The 27,542-nt window shown below is 36.3% G+C and overlaps 1 protein-coding gene across 1 annotated transcript; it reads left to right on the top strand.

Annotated features, from left to right (window-relative positions):
* Nucleotides 1-19: 19 nt before the first annotated feature.
* On the top strand, nucleotides 20-27,185 carry LOC127878155 (myotubularin-related protein 2-like). Its single transcript, XM_052424604.1, has 15 exons — nucleotides 20-158; nucleotides 2,351-2,445; nucleotides 2,841-2,951; nucleotides 3,611-3,712; nucleotides 4,615-4,698; nucleotides 5,026-5,100; nucleotides 5,405-5,479; nucleotides 7,056-7,244; nucleotides 8,229-8,320; nucleotides 10,207-10,300; nucleotides 16,985-17,191; nucleotides 19,476-19,568; nucleotides 20,810-20,926; nucleotides 22,456-22,635; nucleotides 23,451-27,185. Exons 1-15 carry the CDS (start codon nucleotides 35-37, stop codon nucleotides 23,601-23,603), a joined length of 1,791 nt encoding a protein of 596 aa, XP_052280564.1. The 5' UTR covers nucleotides 20-34; the 3' UTR covers nucleotides 23,604-27,185.
* Nucleotides 27,186-27,542: the final 357 nt, after the last annotated feature.

Here is a 27,542-nt window from a genome sequence, read left to right as displayed (position 1 = left end):
ATTAGTCTTTTAGAGCCTGTGGCCCTGATGTTCAATGACCTGTCATACTATTCCTCTTTACTTTAAAATACACAAACCATTTTTGTTTGTACAGGTTTACAAGGAAGGCAAAGAGGATATTCCAATGTTACCTGGCGAAAATATGCAAGAGTCTACATGTATGTCATCCACATAAAAAATATTTAATCATAGCGTTAAATATCATTTAACTGTGTGAACAATTACCAATTTAATCATATCATGGGATGTACATGTAGTAAAATGAATGTCTGTCGTACAATAATTGTGTAAGATACTAAGATCTATCATATTTTTAGCTCACCTGATTGCTCTGGTGAGCTTTTGTGACCGGTCTTTGTCCGTCGTCCGTCCATCCGTCCATTAACATTTGTTCGTAAACACTCTAGAGGCCACATTTATTGTCCGATCTTCATGAAACTGGGTTGTGCCAGGTCAAAAACTAGGTCACTAGGTCAAAAAAATGAAAAAACTTGTAAACACTGTAGAAGTCACATTTCATGCCCAATATTCATGTAACTTTGTCAAAATGTTTGTCTTAATGATATGTTGGTTGAGTTCAAAAGTGGTTCCGGTCCGTTGAAAAACATGGCCGCCAGTGGGTGGGGCAGTTTTCCTTATTTGGCTATAGAGAAACCTTGTAAACACTCTGGAAGTCACAATTTTTGCCCAATCATCATGAAAGTTACTAAAAACATTGGTTTTATTGATTTTTCTGGACGAGTTTGAAAATGGTCCAGATCGGTGAAAAAACATGGCCGCCAGTGGGCGGTGCATTTTTCTCTATACAAATACAGTGAAAACATGTGAACACTCTAGAAGTCACATTTTTTGCCCAATTTTCATGAAATTTGGTCAGAACATTTGTTTTCATGATGCGAGAGTTGAGTTGGAAAATGGTTCCGGTCAGTTAAATAACATGGCTGCCGGGGGGCTGTTTTCTTATATTAATATAGTAAAAAAAAGCTTGTGAACACTCTAGAAGTCACATTTTTTGCCCAATTATCATGAAACTTGGTGAAAATATTGGTTTTATATATATCTCAGATGAGTTTGCAAATGGTTCCCATGGGTCAATAAACATGGCTGCCAGGGGGATGGGGCAGTTTTCCTTATGTGACTATATAGAGAGAAACCTTGTGATTGAACACTATGGAAGTCACATATTTTGCCTAATCATCGTGAAACTTAGTCAATACATTGGTTTTATTGATTTCTTGGACAAGTTGGAAAATGGCTCAGATCGGTGAAACACACTTTTAAGCTCACCTGATTGCTCATGTGAGGTTTTAGGATTGGTCTTTGTCCGCTGTCCGTCCACTTTTGGTTTGTAAACACTCTAGCATTCACATTTCTCAAGCATTCTTTATCAAAGTTGCTGAAATATATCAGTAAAATTTGATGATAGGTCACCATTCAAATCTTACAAATACAAAAACACTCCTTACGCCAGAGTTTTGGTTCAATAATGATGAAACTTGACCAGGATGTTTGTCTGGTCAATATCTAGGTCAAGTTTGACATTAGGTAAAGATTGAATGAACTGACTCCTCTCAGGTGAGCGAACTAGGGCCATCTTGGCCCTCTTGTTACAATTTAACAACATTTTCTAAAGTAAATTTTCACATTTTTGTATTTGAATTTTTATGCCCCCTTTTTGAAGAAAAGGGGGCATATAGTGATCAGACTGTCTGTCCGTCTGTCTGTCCGTCTTTCCTTCACACTTTGCGTTTAGGTTTCAAAAATGCTCATAACTTCTATGTCCCTTGAGATATAACCTTCATATTTGGTATGCATGTGTATATGGACAAGGCCTTTCCATACGCACACAATTTTTTTTACCCCTTTGGCCTTGAACTTAGGGTCCGCGTTAAGGTTTCGAAATCTGCGTTTAGGTTTTGAAAAATGCTCATAACTTTCATGTCCCTTGAGATATAACCTTCATATTTGGTATGCATGTGTATATGGACAAGGCCTTTCCATACGTACAAAAATTTTGACCCCTGTGACCTTGACCTTGAAGTTAGGGTCCGCGTTTAGGTTTCAAAATCGGCGTTTAGGTTTTGAAAAATGCTCATAACTTCTATGTCCCTTGAGATATAACCTTCATATTTGGTATGCATGTGTATATGGACAAGGCCTTTCCATATGCACACATATTTTGACCCCTGTGATCTTGACCTTGAACTTATGGTCCGCGTTTAGGTTTCGAAATCTGCGTTTAGGTTTCGAAAAAAGCTCATAACTTCTATCAAGCGTTTATAGGGGGCATAAGTCATCCTATGGTGACAGGTCTTGTTTCAGAATATTTTAAGGTAATTTTGTATTTTAGGGAAAGATGTCACATATTTGTGCCCTTTCACTGACTGTGTAAAAGGAACTCTTACAGTTACAAACTACAAGTTGTATTTCAAGAGCACAGAAAGGGTAAGTAATATTATATATTTGCAAGTTACTTTATCAAATAGCACACTATATCAATTTGAACCTTGATCTGAATTTAAAATTATTTATAAATATCCAAGGTCAGGTATTTAAAAATTTCTTTTTAAAAAAGCAAACACCTTTTGAACATGAATAAAAAAACTTAATACATATTATCTTCGTCTTTAGAAAATTTACATTGTGTTTAAATGAGTGGTTTCATCATAAATGAGGCTAATTTTATGGTAGTGCATTTAAAGAGGAGCAACATATTTGAAACTTCCACTAGCAAAAATGTTAAATTGAAGAAAAATGACACTGGCTAGTATTTAAATGATCTGCTTATTAATAACCTGAAACAGTTTTCGAGTCAAGAGTAATTGTTACCTGACTTGCAGGATTCTATGTTAACGCTGGACGTTCCATTAGGAGTGATCAGTCGTGTTGAGAAGATTGGTGGCACCACAAGCAGAGGGGAGAACTCCTATTGTATAGATCTGCATTGCAAGGCAGGGACAAGTGGTGTTTGATTTGTAATGATGCTATTTAACCCTTTACCACTTAGATATGTATTTTGACGCTTTTGTAGTTCCTTCAAAAGTTAAATTTAATTAAGACATTTCTTACTAGATTTAAGTTTTAAAGGCTTCATTTCCAACCCCTAGATACTGGTGAGCAGCAAACAGCATAAAACCTGAACAGACTGCGAGTTACTCGCAGGCTGTTCTGGTTTTATGCTGTTTGCATGTAGCCATTTTCAATATGCTTCTGAGTGGGAAAGGGTTAAAAAAGGCCAGGGCTTCCCTTGTTTAAAATGTGGTTTGCCCCTTGTTGACTATGCAACTTAGAAAAATCATTTTGGTTGTTGTATAGGGTTATGTGTGGTTAATGTAATATGCTCTGTAAGCAAAATATCATGAGTATGCTTGTCAGAAAATAACAATATTACGATTGCCCCTGATCCTTGGTTGAAATTAGTTTATTTTATTGTAACAACATTCTTTGAAACCTATGTTTTTCAGTAACTCATTTGTATCTTAATAAAATGTAGGTGCGATTTAAAAAAATATATTGTGATTGTTTTCAGTTGATATATATTTTAATATTGCAACTTAGAATTTGGGTTACAATTAGCAACTTAATTTTTGGCAGTCTGAATTTCTTGCAGGATATGCGAAATCTTAGATTTGCTCATCGGCCTGAAAACCATTCACGTCGTCTTGTTTATGAAAAGATCCACACATATGCATTTCCTGTCACAAACAAACAGGTAAGATATTAAAAAGTAGCACACTTTTGAGAACTTTAGCTTAAGAATGCAGTAAAGCAAGACAAATACAACTGTGTAGGTATTCTACCCATGTTGCCATGTTGAAATACAGTATAGCTAGTATGATTAACAGTTATGACTATGTTTGATTGTTTTGTTATGGGTTGCTGTTCACATACATTTAAGCTTAAACATGTAACAATTCTGCATTTGTTTGAATGGTTTGTTTTGGGTTGCTTTTCACATACATTATAGCTCACATAAATTATAGTACAAGCCGTGCTCTGTTAAAAGGGGGGTTTAATGCATGTGCGTAAAGTGTAGTCCCAGATGAGCCTGTTTAGTCTGCACAGGCTTATCAGGGACGACATTTCTTGATTGCATGATGTTTTCTGTTTAAAGAAAGTATCTTCTTTGCAAAAATCTAGTTTAGGCGGAAAGTGTCATCCCTGATTAGCCTGTGTGGACTGCTTAGGCAAATCTCCGACGACACTTTTCACAGAGCACAGCCCAGTATATATGATTAACAATTTTGCCAATGCTATAGTGTTTAGTTCTGGGTTTCTGTTTACATACAATATAGCTTATATTTATAACAATTCAGCCAACCTTTGCGATTTTTATTTTTGGTTTGTTGTTGGCATACATGATAGCTTATTTAAAACAAGTGCAAATCATGATTCGGAGGTTTGTATTACAAAGTTTATGGCCAAAAGTTTGAAGGTGACTTATGATTAAGTAAAATTGTGTGAAGTAATTATTCTTTCAACCAATTTTCGCTTTGAGTTAAACACACAGTCCAGTTGGCTAAGCATTATTTCTGGATACAGCTAAAGTGAAATGATCTTTTGTGTTCCTAAAACTTTTGTTAGCAAGTAATCGTTTTGTTTTTACATTTTCAGGGATTATTTGCGTTTGATTACAAGGAGAAGTTTGATGTGAATGGCTGGACTGTTTACGACCACGAAGCTGAGCTGAAGAGACAGGTATGGCCAGTCATTTCCCAGTTATGAAAATATGAAGATTAACTTTTGGCTGAGTTTCTTCTACCATAATTATTATAATTGTACTGAAATAACAAGTTTAATTTTATTATTCATGGGATATTCTGTGGGTACTTGGCTTACAGGGTATAACCACAGACTAGTATATTTGATAGCAATAAAAATCAGCTAAATTATTCACATTTGGCTTTTTGAGTTAAATGGTGATTTAAAACCAAATAATTCATAATGACATTAAATGTCTTGGTTATATTTTTTGTAATGGAGCATGTGATTTTTTTAATGAATTCTCTACATATCTGTTTTAAGGGAGTTCCTAATGATAACTGGAGAGTTAGCAAGCTGAACGAGAAATATGATGTCATCGACACATATCCAAGCTATGTAAGTAGTCAAGCTATCTGAGGTGTTTGCATGTTGACAATTATGCATTGGATGAAGTGATATAGTTATAAAATAGCAATTCAAATTTATGTATAGGTTACCATATATATATTTTTGTAAATAGTACCTACCATTTGTTTACACATATTATGTGACTTATTATTATATTGAAGCATTAACAGTAGTAAATTATTGTGCCTGTACACACAAGCATAGATTCAGGAACAGAACTACATTGCTAGTTTTCCTGTGTATTTCAAATTACTTGCACATAGAACGAATCTGTGTCCTCTCTGTTCACCAGTTTGCAGTACCAAAGCAGGCCAATGATGACTTCCTGAGACAGGTGGCAACTTTCAGATCTCGAGGAAGAATTCCTGTAAGTGTACCGGTAGTTGTCAACTTTGACAGAGCTTCTAATATAGTTGAGAAAGAATTATTCTTTTGTAAGTTATGCTTGTGACTGTAAAGAAAAACAACCCATGTTATTCAGATATTGGTATTATGACATATGGGATCAATATAACTCCAGATCAGCCTGAGATTTACACAGTCCAATAAGGCCATTTTCATTCATATAACTTCTGTATGCATGGCACTTTTTAAATTGTGAGATTTTTAATGCGGCCTTATGCAAAAATTAATCTGGCTGTGATAAAAAAGATTTTAATGCATGTGCGTAAAGTGTTGTCTTAAATTAGCCTGTGCAGTTGGCACAGACTAATCAGGGACTTTACTTTCCGCCTTAACTTGATTTTTGATAAGAAGAGACTTAAAAACAAAAAATACAATAAAAGAGGAAAGTGTCTTCCCTGATCAGCCAGAGCAGACGGCACAGGCTTACCTGGGATAACACTTTGTACACATGCATTAAGCTCCAGACGGCACAGGCTTACCTGGGATTACACTTTGTACACATGCATTAAGCCCCAGACGGCACAGGCTTACCTGGGATTACACTTTGTACACATGCATTAAGCCCCAGACAGCACAGGCTTATCTGGGATAACACTTTGTACACCTGCATTAAGCCCCAGACGGCACAGGCTTACCTGGGATTACACTTTGTACACATGCATTAAGCCCCAGACGGCAAAGGCTTACCTGGGATTACACTTTGTACACATGCATTAAGCCACAGACGGCACAGGCTTACCTGGGATTACACTTTGTACACATGCATTAAGCCCCAGACGGCACAGGCTTACCTGGGATTACACTTTGTACACATGCATTAAGCCCCAGACGGCACAGGCTTACCTGGGATTACACTTTGTACACATGCATTAAGCTCCAGACGGCACAGGCTTACCTGGGATTACACTTTGTACACATGCATTAAGCTCCAGACGGCACAGGCTTACCTGGGATTACACTTTGTACACATGCATTAAGCCCCAGACGGCACATGCTTACCTGGGATTACACTTTGTACACATGCATTAAGCCCCAGACAGCACAGGCTTACCTGGGATTACACTTTGTACACATGCATTAAGCCCGAGACGGCACAGGCTTACCTGGGATTACACTTTGTACACATGCATTAAGCCCCAGACGGCACAGGCTTACCTGGGATTACAATTTGTACACATGCATTAAGCTCCAGACGGCACAGGCTTACCTGGGATTACACTTTGTACACATGCATTAAGCTCCAGACGGCACAGGCTTACCTGGGATTACACTTTGTACACATGCATTAAGCCCCAGACGGCACAGGCTTACCTGGGATTACACTTTGTACACATGCATTAAGCTCCAGACGGCACAGGCTTACCTGGGATTACACTTTGTACACATGCATTAAGCCCCAGACGGCACATGCTTACCTGGGATTACACTTTGTACACATACATTAAGCCCCAGACAGCACAGGCTTACCTGGGATTACACTTTGTACACATGCATTAAGCCCTATTTTCACTGAGTGCAACTCAAATATATTGCTCCAGGTGCTGTCATGGATCCACCCAAAGAGTCAGGCTACAATCACTCGCGCCAGTCAGCCGCTGGTAGGGGTCACAGGGAAACGTAACGCTGATGATGAGAAATATGTGCACATGATCACAGATGCCAATGCTCACTCCAACAAGCTTTACATCATGGACGCTCGGCCCAGCATGAACGCTGTCGCTAATAAGGTATTTGAGTTCGGCTCTAAGAAAACAGGGCTTCATTCATGTACGCACTAGTATGGCCCCAGCACAGGCTACTCTGGGACGGCACTTTTCTGCTTTAATGGAATATTTGGCTTTAAAGTCGTGTCTTCTTCATGAAAAATCAAGTCTCACTTGGTATTCATTTGAATTTCCATGAAGTTGCATATCATTAAAAACCTTTCACAGACATAGTAATACTACGTTATGTAGTTTGTTCTAAGCTATAATGCTCAGAAGTGTTGTATTTTTTATGCTCTCAAAATCTACAGATATTTTGAGGCCTTTAGAAAGTGGACATTTTGACATTTTGGACTGATTCAAAAGGGTGAATGCAAGGTTGACCCAAAAAGATGTGTTTTTACTTACAACCATAAAGCTCCCTACATAGCTTTGATACTTGCATGGACGATGTTCTCTGACCGCTATCAATTCATCCACACATCCTGATCTCATTTTTACCTTGTCATTCAGCTACGTATGGACTTAAAGTAATTCATAAGGCCCATAAAGTAATTCATAAGGCCCAAATCATTTGTTAACCAAAATTACCTGTTTCATCTAATATCAATACCACTTGCTGCAAAGCTTTGATACTTGCATGCATTTTATCTATGAACACAAATTGTTAAAATGAGGTCACGTCATTTGGGTTTTTAACATTGAAACCTACTTTTGGACTAAGTCTTATTCAGGTGGGCCAATTTTTCGAATACAGACAAGACATTCCACTGGCTGCATATGCATTTATTGAACACAGCACCTTATCTAGTATTATAAAGTTTCTCAAAAACATCTGGAATATATGTTGAAATTTTATATAAGGGTTTGTAACTTTAAACAATAAATATTGACTCTACATACTGGCTGGATCAAGGTAAATTAATTATGTAAAGGTAAATGTTGGCTAAAACCATAGAATCATACACTTTGCTATTATAAATTGCCACATTGATTGTTGTTACTCAGGCAAAGGGTGGAGGGTTTGAGAGTGAGGATGCGTACAATGGTGCAGAGGTCCTCTTCCTGGACATACACAATATCCACGTCATGAGAGAAAGGTGGGTCACTTCTTCTTTTGTGACTTAAGGGAAATTAATTTGATATTTGTTAAAATGCGTTTTGCTTTTGTTCATCCCACCTCTCCCAAACCACCCAAAAAGGACATTTTTTGGCATTTTTGGCTCATCTGCAAATTTGATAAATATTGTCATATGAATATAAGTAATTTCTTTATATAAATGTCCGTTTTTAGTTCAGCTATTAGCCGAATACAGCGATTCTGTTTGCCCTATGTGGTACAAGAACCAGCCCAATTGGGAAAAATTAGTGCAAAAAACCTGAAATTGGGAAAATTTGCATCATGAAATCTTCAGATTGGGAAATTGGTGTATTTTATTTTAATGTTAAACCTTCAGTTGGGATTTTTTGGACATTAGTTGGATTTTTTTTTCCCAATTGGGAAAGTGCTGTTTTCCAGTACTTAATAAAGGAAAAAAATTGCTGCCGAATAGTCTGAGCTATACAAGACTCAAATGTCAGCATCAGCTTCGTTGATACTATGGTTGAGGTTATCATGCAGCATCTCCATAGCACTGTTTCTACAAAAAGTATTAAATTAAAACTGACTAAGTTCCATTACTCTGACCTGGAATTATGTAGAATCATGCCCCCTTTTTGTCATAAGAAATTGGATTTAGGTAAACATCCAACATCTCCATATTACTCTTTCTACTATTAGTATTTGATTGAAACTTCAAACGTGTTATGGGTCATTATTTGAGGTAACTGACCAAGTTCTATTACTCTTACCTGCAATTAAGCAGAACTATGCCTCTTTGTACTTAGATATTAGGTTCAGTTAAACATACTACATTCTCATATTTCTGTTTTTACTATGGGTTATCCATTAAAACTTCACACATGTTTGGGGTCATTGTGTGAGGTCACGGACCAAGTTCCATAACTCTGACCTGGAAAAGTCAGGTTAAGGTCTGCACCCATTTTGAAATTCAACTAGTTGATATCTGTATAAGAGCTACAGCTATTTAACTGAAACTTCACACATGTCTTTGGGAACATCATGTAGGTCACTAACCAAGGCCTGTAACTCTTAGGTATAGTAAAGCATTATTATGATCCTTTTTGTTTATTTTGTACTTAGCAAATTCAGGTAAGCATTTGAGTGCAATTACTTCTTTTTCTAGCAAACATGCAGACCTAGAATGGGGTTGCATTTGGGGCCAGTTGGGTCAAGGTCAATGTCATTGTTGATAAAAATAGACATAAATTACTCTAAAAAACTTCAGTTAGAATGGAGATATTGTGATGACATTTTGTTTGTTTGTAGATTACAGGCTGATCAAGTTGGGAATACCATTTGGAGTCATTTGGGTTGAGGTGGATAGATAAATTGTGCTTTAATTTTGTTTGTAGGTGGATTACATGCAGACATAGGATGGAATTGCATTTTGGGCCAGTTTGATCTTGGTCAATATTTATGAAAAAACATGAAAAATGTCAGTTGTGTCTGCTCATTATGCAAGTTCAAAAGTTTGCATCTTATCTTTAACGACGTTCAAACTACAAGAAATTAAAAAGATCCAGGCCTCTCATTTCAACTATATTTATTTGGAGGCAATGTAACTGTGGTTTTTGTTATGCCCCCGTATCGAATGATCGGGGGTATATTGTTTTTTGCCTGTCTGTCAGTCATTCATTCATTCATTCATTCATTCATTGTGTGTGTCCCAAAACTTGATATTTGGCATGCATGTGTATCTCATGGAGCTGCACATTTTGAGTGGTGATAGGTCAAGGTCATCCTTCAAGGTCAAAGGTCAAATATATGGCTTCAAAGCAGCGCAATAGGGGGCATTGTGTTTCTGACAAACACATCTCTTGTTAATAATTCCTTTTGACATGACACTTATGGATTCCCTTTCAGTCTACGTAAGCTGCGAGATGTTGTTTTCCCCACTATCGATGATGCCAAGTGGTTGAGCAACATTGATGCAACACATTGGCTTGATCACATAAAGGTACAAATCAATCAATAAGTTACTTAATGCAATATGACAAGATTTAAAAAAAAATTATAATGCAAAATAATTAAAAGTAAAAACTTTGGTAGTAAGTCTATTATTCACATTATGAACTTGAAAGTAATGTGTAGATAATGTTTTTGTTGTTGATATATCTTGTAAATATAAAACTAATGCCATTAATAAATTACTGTATCTAACACTGTTATAAATATAACGCGAAGAAATTTGTTTGTAAGTAGACTGCACAACAATCCTCTGAAATTACTTTTTGATAAATCTGGACTGATCATCAGATAGATGTATGGTAAATCTCCAACACTTTAAGCCGTAATTAAATAATTGTGCAAATCTTTACTTAAACAACTTTCATACTTTTTAGCTCACCTGATTGCTCAGGTGAGCTTTTGTGACCGGTCTTTGTCCGTCGTCCATCTGTCCATCCGCCCGTTAACATTTGTTCGTAAACACTCTAGAGGCCACATTTATTGTCCGATCTTCATGAAACTTGGTCAGAAGCTTCGTCCCAATAAAATCTTGGTCGAGTTGAAAACTGGGTCGTGCGGGGTCAAAAACTAGGTCACAAGGTCAAAACAAAGAAAAAAATTGTAAACATTGTAGAAGTCACATTTCATGCCCAATCTTCATGTAACTTTGTCAAAATGTTTGTCTTGATGATATGTTGGTTGAGTTCAAAAGTGGTTCCGGTCCGTTGAAAAACATGGCCGCCAGTGGGCGGGGCAGTTTTCCTTATTTGGCTATAGAGGAACCTTGTAAACACTCTGGAAGTCACAATTTTTGCCCAATCATCATGAAAGTTGGTCAAAACATTGGTTTTATTAATTTCTCGGACGAGTTCGAAAATGGTCCTGATCTGTGAAAAAACATGGCCGCCAGTGGGCGGGGCATTTTTCTCTATATGTATACAGTGAAAACATGTCAACACTCTAGAAGTCACATTTTTGGCCCTATTTTCATGAAATTTTGTCAGAACTTTTGTTTTCTAGATACGTAGGTTAAGTTTGAAAATGGTTCCGGTCCGTTGAAAAACATGGTTGCCAGGGGGATGGCGCAGTTTTCCTTATATTTATATAGTAAAAAAGCTTGTAAACAATCATGAATTAAGGTCATGTAACATGCGAGACAACTCTACTAAATATTGCATTTAAGTTTACAGTAGTTACTCCCTTTTGATTATTAATGTTTTCATAATAATACAGTGTAGATTTGTGTATCATTTATGTGTTAATTGTTATTCGAGGTTGGATGTTTTTTTTAGCTCACCTGATGGCTCAGGGGAGCTTTTGTGACCGGTGTTTGTCCTTCGTCCGTCCGTCCGTCGTCCGTCCGTCCACATTTGTTCGTAAACACTCTAGAGGCCACATTTATTGTCCGATCTTCATGAAACTTGGTCAGAAGATTTGTCCAAATGATATATTGATCGAGTTCAAAACTGGGTCATGCTGGGTCAAAAGCTAGGTCACTAGGTAAAAAAAAAATGAAAAAGCTTGTAAACACTGTAAAGTCACATTTAATTCCCAATCTATATGTAACTTTGTCTAAGTGTCTGTCTTAATGATATGTTGGTTGAGTTCAAAAGTGGTTCCGGTCCGTTGAAAAACATGGCTGCCAGTGGGCGGGGCATTTTTCTCTACATGTACATAGCGAAAACATGTCAACACTCTAGATGTCACCATTTTGACCCAATCATCATGAAAGTTAATCAAAACATTGGTTTTATTGATATGTTGGACGAGTATGAAAATGGTCCAGATCGGTGAAAAACATGGCCGCCAGTGGGCGCGTCATTTTTCTCTATATGTATATAGTGAAAACATGTGAACACTCTAGAAGTCACATTTTTTGCCCAATTTTTATGAAATTTGGTCTAAACATTTGTTTCCTTGATACGAGAGTTGAGTTGGAAAATGGTTCCGGTCAGTTAAATAACATATCTGCCGGGGTGGGGGGGCAGTTTTCTTAAATTTATATAGTAAAAAAAGCTTGTGAACACTCTAGAAGTCACATTTTTTGCCCAATCATCATGAAACTTGGTGAAAAGATTGGTTTTATATATATCTTCAGATGAGTTTGCAAATGGTCCCGATGGGTCAATAAACATGGCTGCCAGGGGGGTGGGGCAGTTTTCCTTATGTGACTATATAGAGAGAAACCTTGTGATTGAACACTATGGAAGTCACATATTTTGCCTAATCATCGTGAAACTTAGTCAATACATTGGTTTTATTGATTTCTTGGACAAGTTGGAAAATGGCTCAGATCGGTGAAACACACTTTTTAGCTCACCTGATTGCTCATGTGAGGTTTTAGGATTGGTCTTTGTCCGCCGTCCGTCCACATTTGGTTTGTAAACACTCTAGCATTCACATTTTTCAAGAATTCTCAAAGTTGCTGAAAGATCTAAGTCAAGTTTGATGATAGGTCACCATTTCAAATCTTACAAAAACAAAAAACTCCCTACGCCAGAGTTTTGGTTCAATAATGATGAAACTTGACCAGGATGTTTGTCTGGTCAATATCTAGGTCAAGTTTGACATTAGGCAAAGATTGAATGAACTGACTCCTCTCAGGTGAGCGAACTAGGGCCATCTAGGCCCTCTTGTTTATTATAATATGAATAAATGTATATTATATAATCAGGGATCGTATTTTTTCCGTTTCGTCGGTCCTAGACCGATTGGGGTCATGAAAGACCGATTGAAAATCCCTAACAGTCGGTCCGATTCTGTTTGCTAAAATTCCCATGTCATAAACTCGATTACACAGTGAACATGCTAACACACCCTAATGACATTCTTATCTCGATTAGGTGTGATAAACCATTTGCTGCAGTCTCTAAACCGGTCTGGAACGGTTTATTGCACATCAGACTGAAAATCAAAAACTTGTGAACAGCGGATTAAAGACGCGTCCGTAATTAATGAGGGTGGTCGAAAATTTGAAAACTGAAACAATCGCAAAACAATTTAAGAGACTTAAGGCCTGTGATGTACATATCGATCGGTTATCGGTGTCATTGTGTGTCTATTGATAGTTTAATTGTTATAGCGGTTTCTCTGTTTTGCTTGCTAAAGTGACTGTGTGCACTGGTTTAATTATAATCGGTCTTCGATGTTAATTGACGCGCATGTGATACAAAACAATATGGGCCAACAATATGTTGCGATTGTAATGTATTAATAATATCTGAGATAGAAGTAAAACACGATTCTAACACGGCACGTGAAAACTTTCATATAAACAAAGAAGAAAATCGTCTGGGTCATTCTGCAATAATTATGGACGGAACTTCACATAAAATAGTACACAAGAAAAATGATATACATTATATAAATCTTTAGTAAAAACCGTGTTAGAATTGAAATAATTTGTGTACTTTATAGTTTGTTGTTGAACAACCCACGACCGGAAAGTTAGATGTGTGGTTTCAAATCACTTGTGCTTCGCACTCGTGATTTAATCCCTACGCATCTAAACTATTGGGCGTGCGTTATTTGACAACAAACTATAACGTACACAAATTATTTCTTAATTATTTGGTTTTGTTATTGAAAGTAGCTAACCTACGCACATACATTTGTTTGGTTCAGTGCATGTTTGTAAGCTATTATCGAGTCGACAACGATTTAAAACATCGGTATAGTCTTACACAGATTAATAATATTGACATTGATGAAAAAAAGTCTGATAAAACAGGACATTACAAACAGGAAAATACATATCTTTACAGATTGCCAAGCAGCAATAATAACGGCTTTTTCATGTGAAATTCCAACAAGAAACATTGAAATATTACTAAATATCAAGCTTAAACTAAAAAACATTGAAGTACGAGGTAATACTGTGGAAATACACTAGATACCAGGCCATAAAAATATTCAAGGCAATGAATTAGCAGATCAACAAGCTAAACTTGCAGCAACAGAAATTATGACTTCAAAAAATGACAATCAGACTTATGAAAAGAAAGATGCAAAAGAAGTAATAAATTTAATGAAAATAAAATCAATACAAAAATGGGAAGTTCAATATCTGAATTCAGAAAAAACTACAAAAATCCAAGAGTGCATTCCAAAGCCAGGATTCAGAGCTTGTGTTGAAGAAAAAAATAGAAAAATATTCAATGTTGTGAATCAATTGCTCAGTGGACATACGCGCTTAAAGGCTCACTGGTCGAAAATAACAAACAGTGAAGATGTTGATTGTGCAGAATGTTGAAAACCAGAAACTATAAAACACTTCATATTTGAGTGTTCAAAATACTCACAAGAACGATCATGGCTTCAAGACAGAACTGAAGAAATATTACATAGAAATAATATATTATGTTCTGATATTACACTGGCAACTTTAGTTGGAGAAATACCAAACATCACATTACATGCAAAAGAAGAACTGTTCAATACATTTGGCAAATTCATCACGGAAACAAACAGACTTTAGTTGTTAAATAAAATAAAATTTAAAATAGTACCAAGTGAAAATGCAACAAGAGAAAATTACAGCACATAGATGGAAAGGACGACATTATTCGTTACAGCACAACGAGACCATAGGCAACAACGACGCCATAATTAGATACAACAACAGCACACGAAACAACAATGAAATAGCAAATGATAAAACCAGTTGAGAAAACTTGTATGTTCCATTAAAAATCAAAGTACTGGCAGTACTGGTGTGACGATGCTTTTGAAGAGGATGGATATAAAACATCAATTTAAGTTTATCTATATCACAACAATTGTGTATGTTGATACGAACATTTGGGTACGATAACAAATTTGTGTACGAAAATTTTGGGAACGAAAAAAAATTTGGTACGAAAAAATTTGCGTACGAAACATTTTTGGTACGAAAAAAAGTTTAGGGGTACGGGGAAGTAGTACCCATGGGTAACTTGACCTATTGAGCGAAACTGGGAGGCGGGTCACATTCTTGTTCATTAAGTATGGCAATACATTCATGATGATTCTCGAAAGTAGGTATGAGCACATAGCCGGACCATGTGAGCTCAATCGTATGAGCACTTGACTATCCGAGTTCGCCCACGAACATATGGATAAGTTAACTAATAGCGAAATGACCTTATACATGTATATGCTGAAATCTAACAATCGAACGAAATATCAAACATGGTATGTACACTTAGGTGGTTGTGTAATTTCTGTTAGAATATCGTATTTAATATGTAAATTTTAAATTATTTTGCCCGCACTTGAGTTTGTTGCCTTGTTTGAGTCTATACCCGCCTAGGCTGCACCCAGTGTGTGTATCGTGTTTTTCCAAGGTAATGAGTTACCTCCGCGCTGAGGCTGCATAATGTTGGTACCCGGAGTGTACTCCTTCCTAATAAGATTAGATTGACGACAGTTGGGACGAATTTTGAATGAAAGCTGCAATTTCCAGCTATTTGTTTTGTACTGAAATACTTTTTAATTTTTTATATGGTCAAATGCTGCGGGGGGGGGGGGGGGGGGGGGGGAGATTTTCCGGAAAGAAACAACTGTCAGGAATGGTGACCACAAAACATACAAAATATAACATACGGGAGCGGAAATAGAACCGGTGTCCTAAAGGTGAAAAAGTGGTAAGGAACGTCCTGACCACTGCGCTAGCGGGACGGACAATGACGCAAAGAAATGTTGTTTTATCTATATATACCATAGCAGTGCAGCGTTTACAATTTGCAGGTTCGAAATCGTTCGCATTCTTTATTTTTGTGATCACGTAAAAGTTAATTTTACATGTTTATATTCGCAATTTATTTACTAAATCGAGAACAAATATCAAACAAAATAGAGAAAATATATAGTTGTTTCATTGGTCTATAAAAATAAAATGGATGTAAAATTACTAATTTGAAATTAACGTTCTGATACACTTATTGAATCTGTTTCCCCAGGATATGCTGTTCTATTAATATTTACCTTTATCAACACGAACGACAACTCTGCTAGGAGAATGTTATCAATGAAAATCAACGAGCAATCTCCACCAGTGGCGAATGCCAAGGGAAGTAACTGAAAAATCGAGTTATCTCAATCGGACTGGCTCGGTCTTTTACATAGGTCGCAATTGTGAAGAATTTTTTTACTGGTTATCAAACCTTGGACGCTGCTGTTCCAGCATCGTCAAAAATGCCTAAGGGAATTTTACTTGTACATTTATACCACCTTCATGAATGGCAAAATCAATGGTATATATTTTAACGTAACTTGTCATGATTTCGGACATACATTTTCCGATACTTTTTCCCCATTTATATCCAGACCGATTGATTTTGCGGGAAAATATGATCCCTGTTTATAATATGTTATGACACCAATTGCTGTATATATTAGAAATTTTGTTCAAATTCATCTCACATGCTGTATATGAAATAAAGTGCTTTAATGACACAGTTGCTTCACATGTAAGGAAACACATTACCTATACTGGGCAGTTTGTCAATATAATTAGGCTGGGATAATAAGAGATTTTGTTGTTGTTTTTTATCACACATTTCTACAACTTGCTCAGCATATCACACATTTCTTCAACTTGCTTTGCAAATCTTTGCAGTTGCCATAAAGATAGCATCCATGTTGTATTAAGATGTGATAATAAAAGATACATGTAGTTAATATTTTAATCTCATTAATGGATGACTGATTTCAGGTAATCCTTGCCGGTGCGGTGAAGATAGCGGACAAGGTAGAGAACAACAAGACCTCTGTGCTGGTGCACTGCAGTGATGGTTGGGACCGCACGGCCCAGTTGGCTGCTCTCGCCATGATCATGCTCGACCCATACTACCGCACCATTGTCGGCTTTGAGGTCCTTATTGAGAAAGAGTGGCTCGCCATGGGGCACAAGTTTGCTCAGGTTGGTCATTTAACGGTGTGCTTAGGTTGTCATGCCCCTTTGTTAACCCTTTACACACTTTGACCTTTGGTGGTCCCTTAGAAAATCAAGTTTAATGTCAGGCCTTTTTTACTAGATTCAAGTTCTAAAGGTTTCATTTCCAATCAATAGGTAATGATGAGCTGCAAAAAGCATAAAACCTGTAAAGACTGCAATTAACTGGCAGGCTTTTCTGTTTTTATTCGGGTTGCATATAGCCATTTTCACTTTGCTTCTAAGCGGTAAAGGTTAATAATGGTGGTTCCTAGCCATATTGTTGAAAGGGATTGTAGTTTACCTTGTCTATATGCTTTTGTTAGTCATTTGTATTCAGTTGTTGCTTGGTCACTGAAAAAGAATATGAAAAGTACATTATGTCCACTTATTGCGTCGTGTGATTAATGCATGTTCAGTTAAAATACAGCGTCCCGATTGGATGTCTATTTCTTCTAATCTTTAAAGCGTGAAATATGCCAAAATTGATTTCATACTTTGCAAAAGTATGTAAAAAATGGCAAACATTTGCTTGATAAAATTCTTGAGCTCTTCCATCATAAATATTTACCAGAATTTGCCTTTAACAATGGAAGAGATTATTATACAAGATTATCAGGTATTTGATAGTGTTGGGGAAAGCCATAAGTATGTCTTAATAAATGAAGCCGGGATACACAGATTTTTGGGGGGAATGGATTGAGTTGTATGGCAAGCGGTTCGAGGCATAATCCCAAGAAACTAGGTTTCTCATGAGAACCTAGGTTCTCAGAATGAGAACCTAGGTTCTTGCTTGAAGATTGCACATGGCTTCAAAAACCCAAGTTTTCAAATGAGAACCTAGGTTTTATTTGAAAACCTAGGTTCTCAGAATGAGAACCTAGGTTCTCATGAGAAACCTAGTTTTTTGCGGTTCGACGCTTAATCCCAAGAAACTAGGTTTCTCATGAGAACTTAGGTTCTCAGAATGAGAACCTAGGTTCTCGCTTGAAAATTGCACATGGCTGCAAGAACCCAAGTTTTCAAATGAGAACCTAGGTTTTCATGAGAACCAAGGTTCTCATTTGAAAACCTAGGTTCACGCTTGAAGATTGCACATGGCTTCAAGAACCCAAGTTTTCAAATGAGAACCTATGTTCTCATTTGGAAACCTAGGTTCTCAGAATGAGAACCTAGGTTCTCATGAGAAACCTAGCTTCTTGCGGTTCGACACATAATCCCAAGAAACATTCTGAGAACCTAGGTTCTCGCTTGAAGATTGCACATGGCTTCAAGAACCCAAGTTTTCAAATGAGAACCTAGGTTTTCATGAGAAACCTAGTTTCTTGGGATTATGCGTCGAACCGCTTGCCATAGAGTTGGGATTGTATTATTAGTTACAACCTTAGTAACTGACGGTGTATGAGATATACACCCTCAGTAATTTCATACCATACTAGAGCGAAACTCGAGTATGGTATTAAGTTTACTGAGGGTGTATATCCCATACACCGTCAGTTACTAATGGTGTAATGATTATATCTCAAACGACTACTCGAATACTCTGGTAGTATGGAAATTACTCGGGTGTATTGAAAATACTCAATGGGCACGTGACTACTCTAAGCCAATCGTATTAGGTCATTTTTGTGGGAGGTGAGATATATATCTATACCTAAAAGGGTTGAAACAAAGTAAACAATTATTATTATCAATCACTTTATAGATGTTTTTCTTTGAGAATCATAACTTACCAAATTAGGTCATTTGACATGATAGATGTATTGTAAACATAGTATTACAACAGGGGAACCCCTTCCTACCCCATCTCTATCTATCCCGTGGCATCTAGAAAAACGTGGAAAGCACTGACTCCATCATATGTATTTGGATTTTGAAATGAATTTGTAAAAATGATAATAATTTTGAGATGATGTGTCTTATGTGACCACCAGGTCGCTTTCTTAAAGGTCAAGATCACAGGGGACTCTTGACACTTAAGCAATACCATATTTTGATTTGATAAAAGTAGATGTTTGTGTGGGGCCGGTGATTTTATTATGCATTATGGGATTCAGAATGGCACAGACTCAAAACATTATCCCTGCTTATGTAACCAGTCCAGACTGTCAATGTGTCTGTCCAAATCTTATGTACTCAGTTCTATCCAGGAAATGGACACGAATAGTGTCTTAATAAGCCTTAGGCTTGGTGCAATTAAGCTAAAATAAATAGGTTTATTTCAAGATAAGTACTATTCTTGCTGTTTATTGTTTCTGTTTTTGCATGGCAGCGTGTTGGACACGGAGAAGACAAGCACTCGGATGCCGACCGATCACCCGTGTTCTTGCAGTTTATAGACTGTGTGTGGCAAATGACTAGACAGGTAATGTGTGCCACATTCTGGGTAAAATGGAATTATGCATGTGCATGAAATGTCGTTCCATGCTTATCACAAATGACGCTTACTGAAAAGACTTAAATTATCGTTTAGATGCGATGTCCTTTAAATGCAAAACTTCCATAAAAGCAGTAAGTGTTGTCCCAAATAAGCAGGTCCTGACTTCTAATCTGGGATGACACTTAAAGCACATGCGTAAAGCCCAGGTTTCCCAGAACAAGGCTCATATATAGTGGGCCTCATGTTTATCATGCGCCCAATTGCGCAATATTAATGTGATGAAAAAGGGATTAAAACAGTTCCTAAATATTCTATTTATTAAATGGATTATGGTATATATAATTGTGTTTAAAGGTTTTAAATAAGTAGGGATTTCAACAGATGCCAGAATTCATGTCCAGATGATCATTTTTTTCCCAATAAAATCTGAATGTAAGTAAAGATCTGCATTATTGTTCAAAATCGGGAGTCATAGTTGTGGAATTAAGTACACATCAAGATGTATTATATCATCTTTAAGCAAATGTCATTAAGTAAAGATTTGTAATAAAAACAATATCAGTAATAAGAACATATATTGCGGACATCTTACCAGTAAAATTCCTACTTAAATCCGCAAAGAAATCATTGCTAAAGTAATCACATTTTTACAACTTTTTATATGCAACATCAGGTGATGCATCTTAAGTATATTAATCTATAAATATAAGCTAGTATAAATGGCATTCCAATCGCACATTTTTTTACTTTGTTGTAATAACTTTTTTAAGTGGAAATTATAGTCTTATAAACATCTTATAGTTGTTTACAAATAATGAAAGGCAAGATTTCATGGATTTACTTCTATGTTGGCAATGTTGTGAATAGGGGTAGCCTGTGGAGGCTATAATCTTTGTAGATTCAATAAATATTTGTGCAAAATAGGGCTTGTGAATGCAAAATAATAAAAAGGATATTTGAGTATTTTTTTAAATATTCAAATTCCAAATTATTATCTGAATACGTAACTACTATTCTGTAAATCTAGATATTCACAGACATCCTTAGATTTTATCAAAAACTACAGGTTAAAGGCGGAAGTTGTGTGGCCTTCACTCTTATTCTTTATAAGTCTTTTTATTTTTGGAGGTCACATGTTTGTTTAAACATATGCCATATGAATAGCAAATTGAATCATTTGGTCGCATTTGAAAAGTATTGTAAAGCTACTTGTGTGTTTATTTCAGTTCCCAAATGCGTTTGAGTTCAATGAGCATTTCCTGATCACCGTCCTGGACCATCTGTATAGCTGCTTGTTTGGAACCTTTCTGTACAACTCAGAGGCTCAGAGAGTCAAAGAAATGGTTTGTACTGAGTTTCATTGTTGAGCAATGTCATTGTTATGCGATGAATGTACTGCTTTTGTTAATTTTGCATTTGCTGAATTAGTGCAAAAATGTAAAATAAATATAATCATATGTGTAATTAAAAATTGATGTAAGCTACATGTATATGTAAGTACGAGTCACTGTAAAGAGGCGAGTTAAGCATATTGTTAAAAATGTCTCTGGTTCTCAGGATCTTTTCCTTCTACACCAAGAACTGGTTCTACCCATTAATTTACTCGAGAGTGACACTAATATTTCAATCAATCAAGCTCAAATACATGGGTTAAAACTAAAGCTAGTTTCCAAACAATTATAACTTTTTCAGGCACTAAACAAATGAATAATGACGAGTAAACTGAAATGAGGGAATAGAGCATGAGAGAATGAGTTTTATATTTTGAAAGTACCGTGGCGGCCGTATTGGAAAATGTTTTTATGTCCCCCACTATAGTAGTGGGGGACATATTGTTTTTGCCCTGTCTGTCTGTTGGTCTGTTGGTCTGTCTGTTTGCGCCAACTTTAACATTTTGCAATATTTTTTGCTATATTGAAGATAGCAACTTCATATTTGGCATGCATGTGTATCTCATGAAGCTGCACATTTTGAGTGGTGAAAGGTCAAGGTCAAGGTCATCCTTCAAGGTCAGAGGTCAAATATATGTGGCCAAAATCGCTCATTTTATGAATACTTTTGCAATATTGAAGATAGCAACTTGATATTTGGCATGCATGTGTATCTCATGGAGCTGCACATTTTGAGTGGTGAAAGGTCAAGGTCAAGGTCATCCTTCAAGGTCAGAGGTCAATTATATGTGGCCAAAATCGCTCATTTTATGAATACTTTTGCAATATTGAAGATAGCAACTTGATATTTGGCATGCATGTGCATCTCATGGAGCTGCTCATTTTGAGTGGTGAAAGGTCAAGGTCAAGGTCATCCTTCAAGGTCAGAGGTCAAATATATGTGGCCCAAATCGCTTCTTTTATGAATACTTTTGCAATATTGAAGATAGCAACTTGATATTTTTATAGCTGGGAATCAAAAACTCTGGAATAAGATGATTTACCACATGGTTTGAACTTTCTGAGAGAATAACCTTTTATAATATCCCAACTTTAGAATGAAAGTTCATATGCCCTGCAAGTAAAAACTTTGTTTCAAAGTTATTCTTAAAGTATCGTCCAGTAACAATTACCATGGATCAACAATATAAATTTGAGAAAAGTTGGATTAAAACTAAGATAATGCTTAAGTATATTCATTATCATTTGGTCTGATTAAGCTAAAATAACTCAAATAAATAGTTGTGGGTAATCCAGATCTCCACAATTTTGGAAAAAGACATATAATACAGGTACAAATAATGCTGACCCATTTTATGTACCCATGATTTTGAAAGGATTACAAAAGATAAGCTTTGTTTGTATCTCCTGATCCATGGTATTTTCCCAAATCTGGCAAATTCTGGATTTATTTTATTAAGTTTGCAAAATTTCTCTTGTAGAAGGTGAAGGAGACGACATGCTCCCTGTGGTCATACATCAACAGTGACATTGACGAGTTTCGTAACCCCCTGTATGCCGAGTACCTTCATAACCATGTGCTGTTCCCCGTGGCAAGCATGAGGCGTATCGAGATCTGGACACACTACTACTGCAGGTGGAACCCACGCATGAGGCCCCAGGTACTGTACATTATCATAGTATAATAATTTGTAGAAAACAGGCTGGTTGAGCAAAGATTAAATCTTTGCTCATATTTAGCTCGGCTGTTTTTCGGAGAAAACCCAAGGTATTGTCATAGCCAGTTCATTGTCCGCTGTCCGCCGGCGTCGTGCTAAAACTTTGTCATTTTGCTCCAAAATCAAAGTGCTTCCACCTACAACTTTGAAACTTCATATGTAGATGTACCTTGATGAGTTCTACACGCCACACCCATTTTTGGGTCACTAGGTCAAAGATCAAGGTCACTGTGACCTCTAAAAAAAATAAATATGACAAGCTTTCATTTATTCAAAAATGCACCAGCAGCCGAGCGTTGGCACCCATTATGCGGTGCTCTTGTTACAGATATTGGTATCAAATGAATATTTTTTTGTCTTCCTTGAAGTTATGATTTGTAATAATTGAAAATGTGTCAAAATAACAAATTATAGAAATATTTATTGGTCTAGCTTGTTAAATTTCACAAATATGATGACACTAAGGCTGTCATGATAATAACATTCATTCACATGCAAGTCTGGGGAGTTTATTTAAAGTTCTATGTATCAATATAAGATCAGGAGAAAACTTTCATTTTAATCCAGTGTAATGTTGATTGTCATTAAAATGAATATAATTTATTAATACTAATTAAGTATATGAACATAGCTCATGCTTTGACACATATTTCTAAATGTTTGAGCCTCATTGTGGGTAAACATGGCTGAATGCATAAATGTCATCCAAGATAAGCATGTGCAGTAAGAAAGCAGCTCAATTTATGCTGCATTTGTAGGAGCCACTGCACCTGAGGAACCGTGAGCTGATGATCCTGCGCACACAGCTGCAGCAGAAGGTACAGGAGATGCAGAGGGAGTTGCAGGTGAAGAACTCACGGGGGATCTCATCATCAGTGGCACCAAGGATGTCCTCCCCTGTGAATGTTTAGACACCCAGGAGCATAGTTTCGGACAATAACTGGGCTTAAGGCATGCCTGTTAAGTGTCATCCATATTAGCCTGTGCAGTCAGCACAGGCTTATCAGGGACGACACTTTCCACCTACATTGGATTTTTGTTTAGAAAAAATCTCCTTTACTTGAAAAATTCCTTTAAAGCGGAATTTTTTGTCCCTGATTAGCCTGTGTGGATTTCGCAGGCTTATCTGAGACGACACTCTACACATGCATTAAGCAAAGTTTTCCCAGAGTGAGGATCATATAGGCAGGTCTCCATCTAGAATACAGCTGGACATCGCTAGTACATAGTGGACAGAAGCTTGCAAATGACTAGGATTTATGGGGTTGGCTTTATACAAATAGTGACCATGTAGTCTAAATATTTTCTTTTTCAGCCTTTTATCCATCAAAATTTATGTCTAGGGACTTAAAGAATTTAAACAATTAAACAATGCCTAGGAATTCTTCGTCACCACTGCAGTCAGTACTGTCATCAAAATAAGCTGATAACCCAAGCAAGCTCAAGTTCTTGTACAAATACTTTTGTGTGGAAAAAGTCTTTCAACATAAAATTTAGAATCCAAGCAATCTCGATTCAAAGTTTACCTAAAATAGGCTTGCAGGCTTGTGCAAGTTTGTATCACTGTCTTGATGCTGTCGTCTGTAAATATCATGGACCCTTGTTGATGTAGAATGTCTTGAACTTAATACTTCAGCCATGGTTGTAAAAAACAAAGGCATGTGCCAATAACTGCAATTTATTTTTACCTAAGTTAAGACAAAATACACATATGTAATAAAAAAACTTAAGCAATAGTTTGTTTTGTTTACAATCCTTAATGTGTGTATGTGTATTACACATTGGTCTCCCTTGGTAATCAGGAATGCTGATGAACTTCATGATTTTCATTGTTTGTTTGTTTTGTTCTTAAGAGTTGTTTTCCTTTATGACTGAATACTTTTTCTAAAATATTAAGTAAGAAACCATTATTAATGGACCAAAGCACATTCACATGAAACAAATGAAATTCACCGTTATATAAATCACATCATGCAAAAATTGGTCTTAAGCCATATTCTGGTCAGTTTGCTCCTCTCCAGCCTGCGCATTAGCAAAGTCAGGTCAGGAGCTACCCTGTCACTTAAGAGATCACTAAACCTTGTGTGACTTTATTAACGACAGGGTCAGTCGTGATTTGGGGAACAAATGCACTGGGTTGTCTTGACCTCAGATTGCAGCATATAGCGTATGTCCAATTTTTGCATGTCATGGTTATAAAACACATGGTTAATGAATGTTAAGTTTCTGTATTCATTCATCATTTGCATCATAAATGTCAGTAGTACACATCTTTATGAAGATTATCGAAAGTTAAATGGTTGTAAAGGATAATTAAATTTATTGCGTATTACATTGTTTTCTTAGTAGAAATATATATGTACCAAAGAAAACTTCAATGGTATTTTAAAAGTACATTTTTTAAACATACTGGTCAAGGCAACCCATTGAAATAATTTTGTTAAAAACTTTAATCTTTATATTTAACAATACAAACTACACAAATAAATCATCCCATGCACACACATGTTTATTTTTATATTTATTTAGAAAAAAAGCTAATACCTTTTTGAAGCATCTTATTTGTTAATAGCATTTTATTTTCATTGTGCACACCAGCTATTGTACAGCAATGTTCAGGCTGTAAGAGACATTGTTTTAAAAAACTGTAAAGAAATTTGTTTAAGAATAGCAATTGAACATATTGCATTTTGTTTGTTTTCTTCATAGAGTGATGTCAATTAAACATGATGCCATATATAGTACAAGTATTTATTAATGTGAATGTTAAGATGTTGCTTTTGAAACAACACTGTTTTCATGAATTATTTTGTGTTATGTGCAATATGTAAATATTACAGTACTTATATATCACAGTACTTATATGTAATTCCAGAACTCATGTGTGCCTTTTCTTACTGATTGGATCATTTTTATTAGCTCACCTGATTGCTCAGGTGAGCTTTTGTGATCAGTCTTTGTCCGTCGTCTGTCCGTTCGTCCGTCCGTCCGCTGTCCACATTTGGTATGTAAACACTCTAGAGGCCATATTTCTTGTTCAATCTTCATGAAACTTCGTCAGGAGATTTGTCCCAATGATACCTCGATCGAGTTCAAAACTGGGTCATGCTGGGTCAAAAACTAGATCACTAGGTAAAAAAAAAGAAAAACCTTATAAACACTGTAGAAGTCACATTTCATGCCCAATCTTCATGTAACTTTGTCAAAATGTTTGTCTTAATGATATGTTGGTTTAGTTCAAAAGTGGTTCCGGTCCGTTGAAAAACATTGCCACCAGTAGGGCGGGGCAGTTTTCCTTATTTGGCTATAGACAAACCTTGTAAACACACTAGAGGCCACATTTCTTGTCCGATCTTCATGAAGCTTGGACAGAAGATTTGTCCCAATGATACCACGATCTAGTTCGAAATGGGTCATGCTGGGTCAAAACTAGGTCACTTGGTCAAAAAAAATAACAACTTTGTAAACACTGTAGAAGTCACATTTCATGCCCAATCTTCATGTAACTTTGTCAAAATGTTTGTCTTAATGATATGTTGGTTGAGTTAAAAAGTGGTTCCGGTCCGTTGAAAAACATGGCTGCTAGTGGGCGGGGCAGTTTTCCTTATTTGGCTATAGAGAAACCTTGTAAACACTCTAGAGGCCACATTTCTTGTCCAATCTTCATGAAACTTGGACAGAAGATTTGTCCCAATTATACCTCGATCGAGTTTGAAACTGGGTCATGCTGGGTGAAAAACTAGGTAAAAAAAAGAAAAACCTTGTAAACACTGTAGAAGTCACATTTTATGCCCAATCTTCATGTATCTTTGTAAAAATGTTTGTCTTAATGATATGTTGGTTGAGTTCAAAAGTGGTTCCGGTCCGTTGAAAAACATGGCCACCAGTGGGTGGGGCAGTTTTCCTTATTTGGCTATAGAGAAACCTTGTAAACACTCTAGAGGCCACATTTCTTGTCCAATCTTCATGAAACTTGGTCAGAAGATTTGTCCTTATGATACCTCGATCGAGTTTGAAACTCTAGAGGCCACATTTCTAGGTCCAAAGCTTACAAAAACCTTTTAAACACATGTAGAATTAGCATTACTTGCAAATGTTTGCATTGCAAAGAACCCATGCAAATGGACAGTACTCAATCAGAATTAATCATATGCTCACACTGCACAAGTAAACAGAAGAGAACCAATCTAATTAGCTCTAGAGTACTGAATTTTCAACTACCGGTAAGCAATCAACAAGGCCTTGTAAAAAAAGGTGAGCGAACTAGGGCCATCTTGGCCCTCTTGTTCTAACATGTTTATGTGTACATTTTCAAATTCAAATACGGTAGCAATTATATCTGTTACTAGTAGAACATTAAAATTATAGGTATGCACATGGACGTAAATAAATTGTTTACATCAAGATTTATTGTAAAAAAGAATGGCTATTGATTTGAAGGAATATATTTGTATACTTTAGATAGATATTTTTAATAAAATAGATTGACCTTCTGTCACTTTTGTTGTCATTTCTTATCTGCAAAATTCTTGTTTTTTGGTTCTTAATTCTTATGGTCACACTGAAGAGTTTTTCAACATGTGGCTGTTACACAAGGAACTCTAATATATTATTATGTTTATAAACAAAAGAGGATTACTGTAATGCAATGCAGGTATACATTTCAATATTAATGTGACCTTGTAAGCACCTATATCTGGACATATTATGCGAAGAACATGATCACTTAAAAGGTATAGTACTCGAGAAAATCTAAATTGTGTTTCCTCCATAAACACATATCTCATTAAATATGGATGAAGACCTCTCTTACTTACTGTTCAAGTTGGGGCCATGATAGGACCAAGAGC

Source organism: Dreissena polymorpha, chromosome 4, assembly GCF_020536995.1.
Source record: "Dreissena polymorpha isolate Duluth1 chromosome 4, UMN_Dpol_1.0, whole genome shotgun sequence".
In the NCBI taxonomy this organism is placed as follows: Eukaryota; Metazoa; Mollusca; class Bivalvia; order Myida; family Dreissenidae; genus Dreissena; species Dreissena polymorpha.
This window is presented reverse-complemented; position numbering and strand designations above follow the sequence as displayed.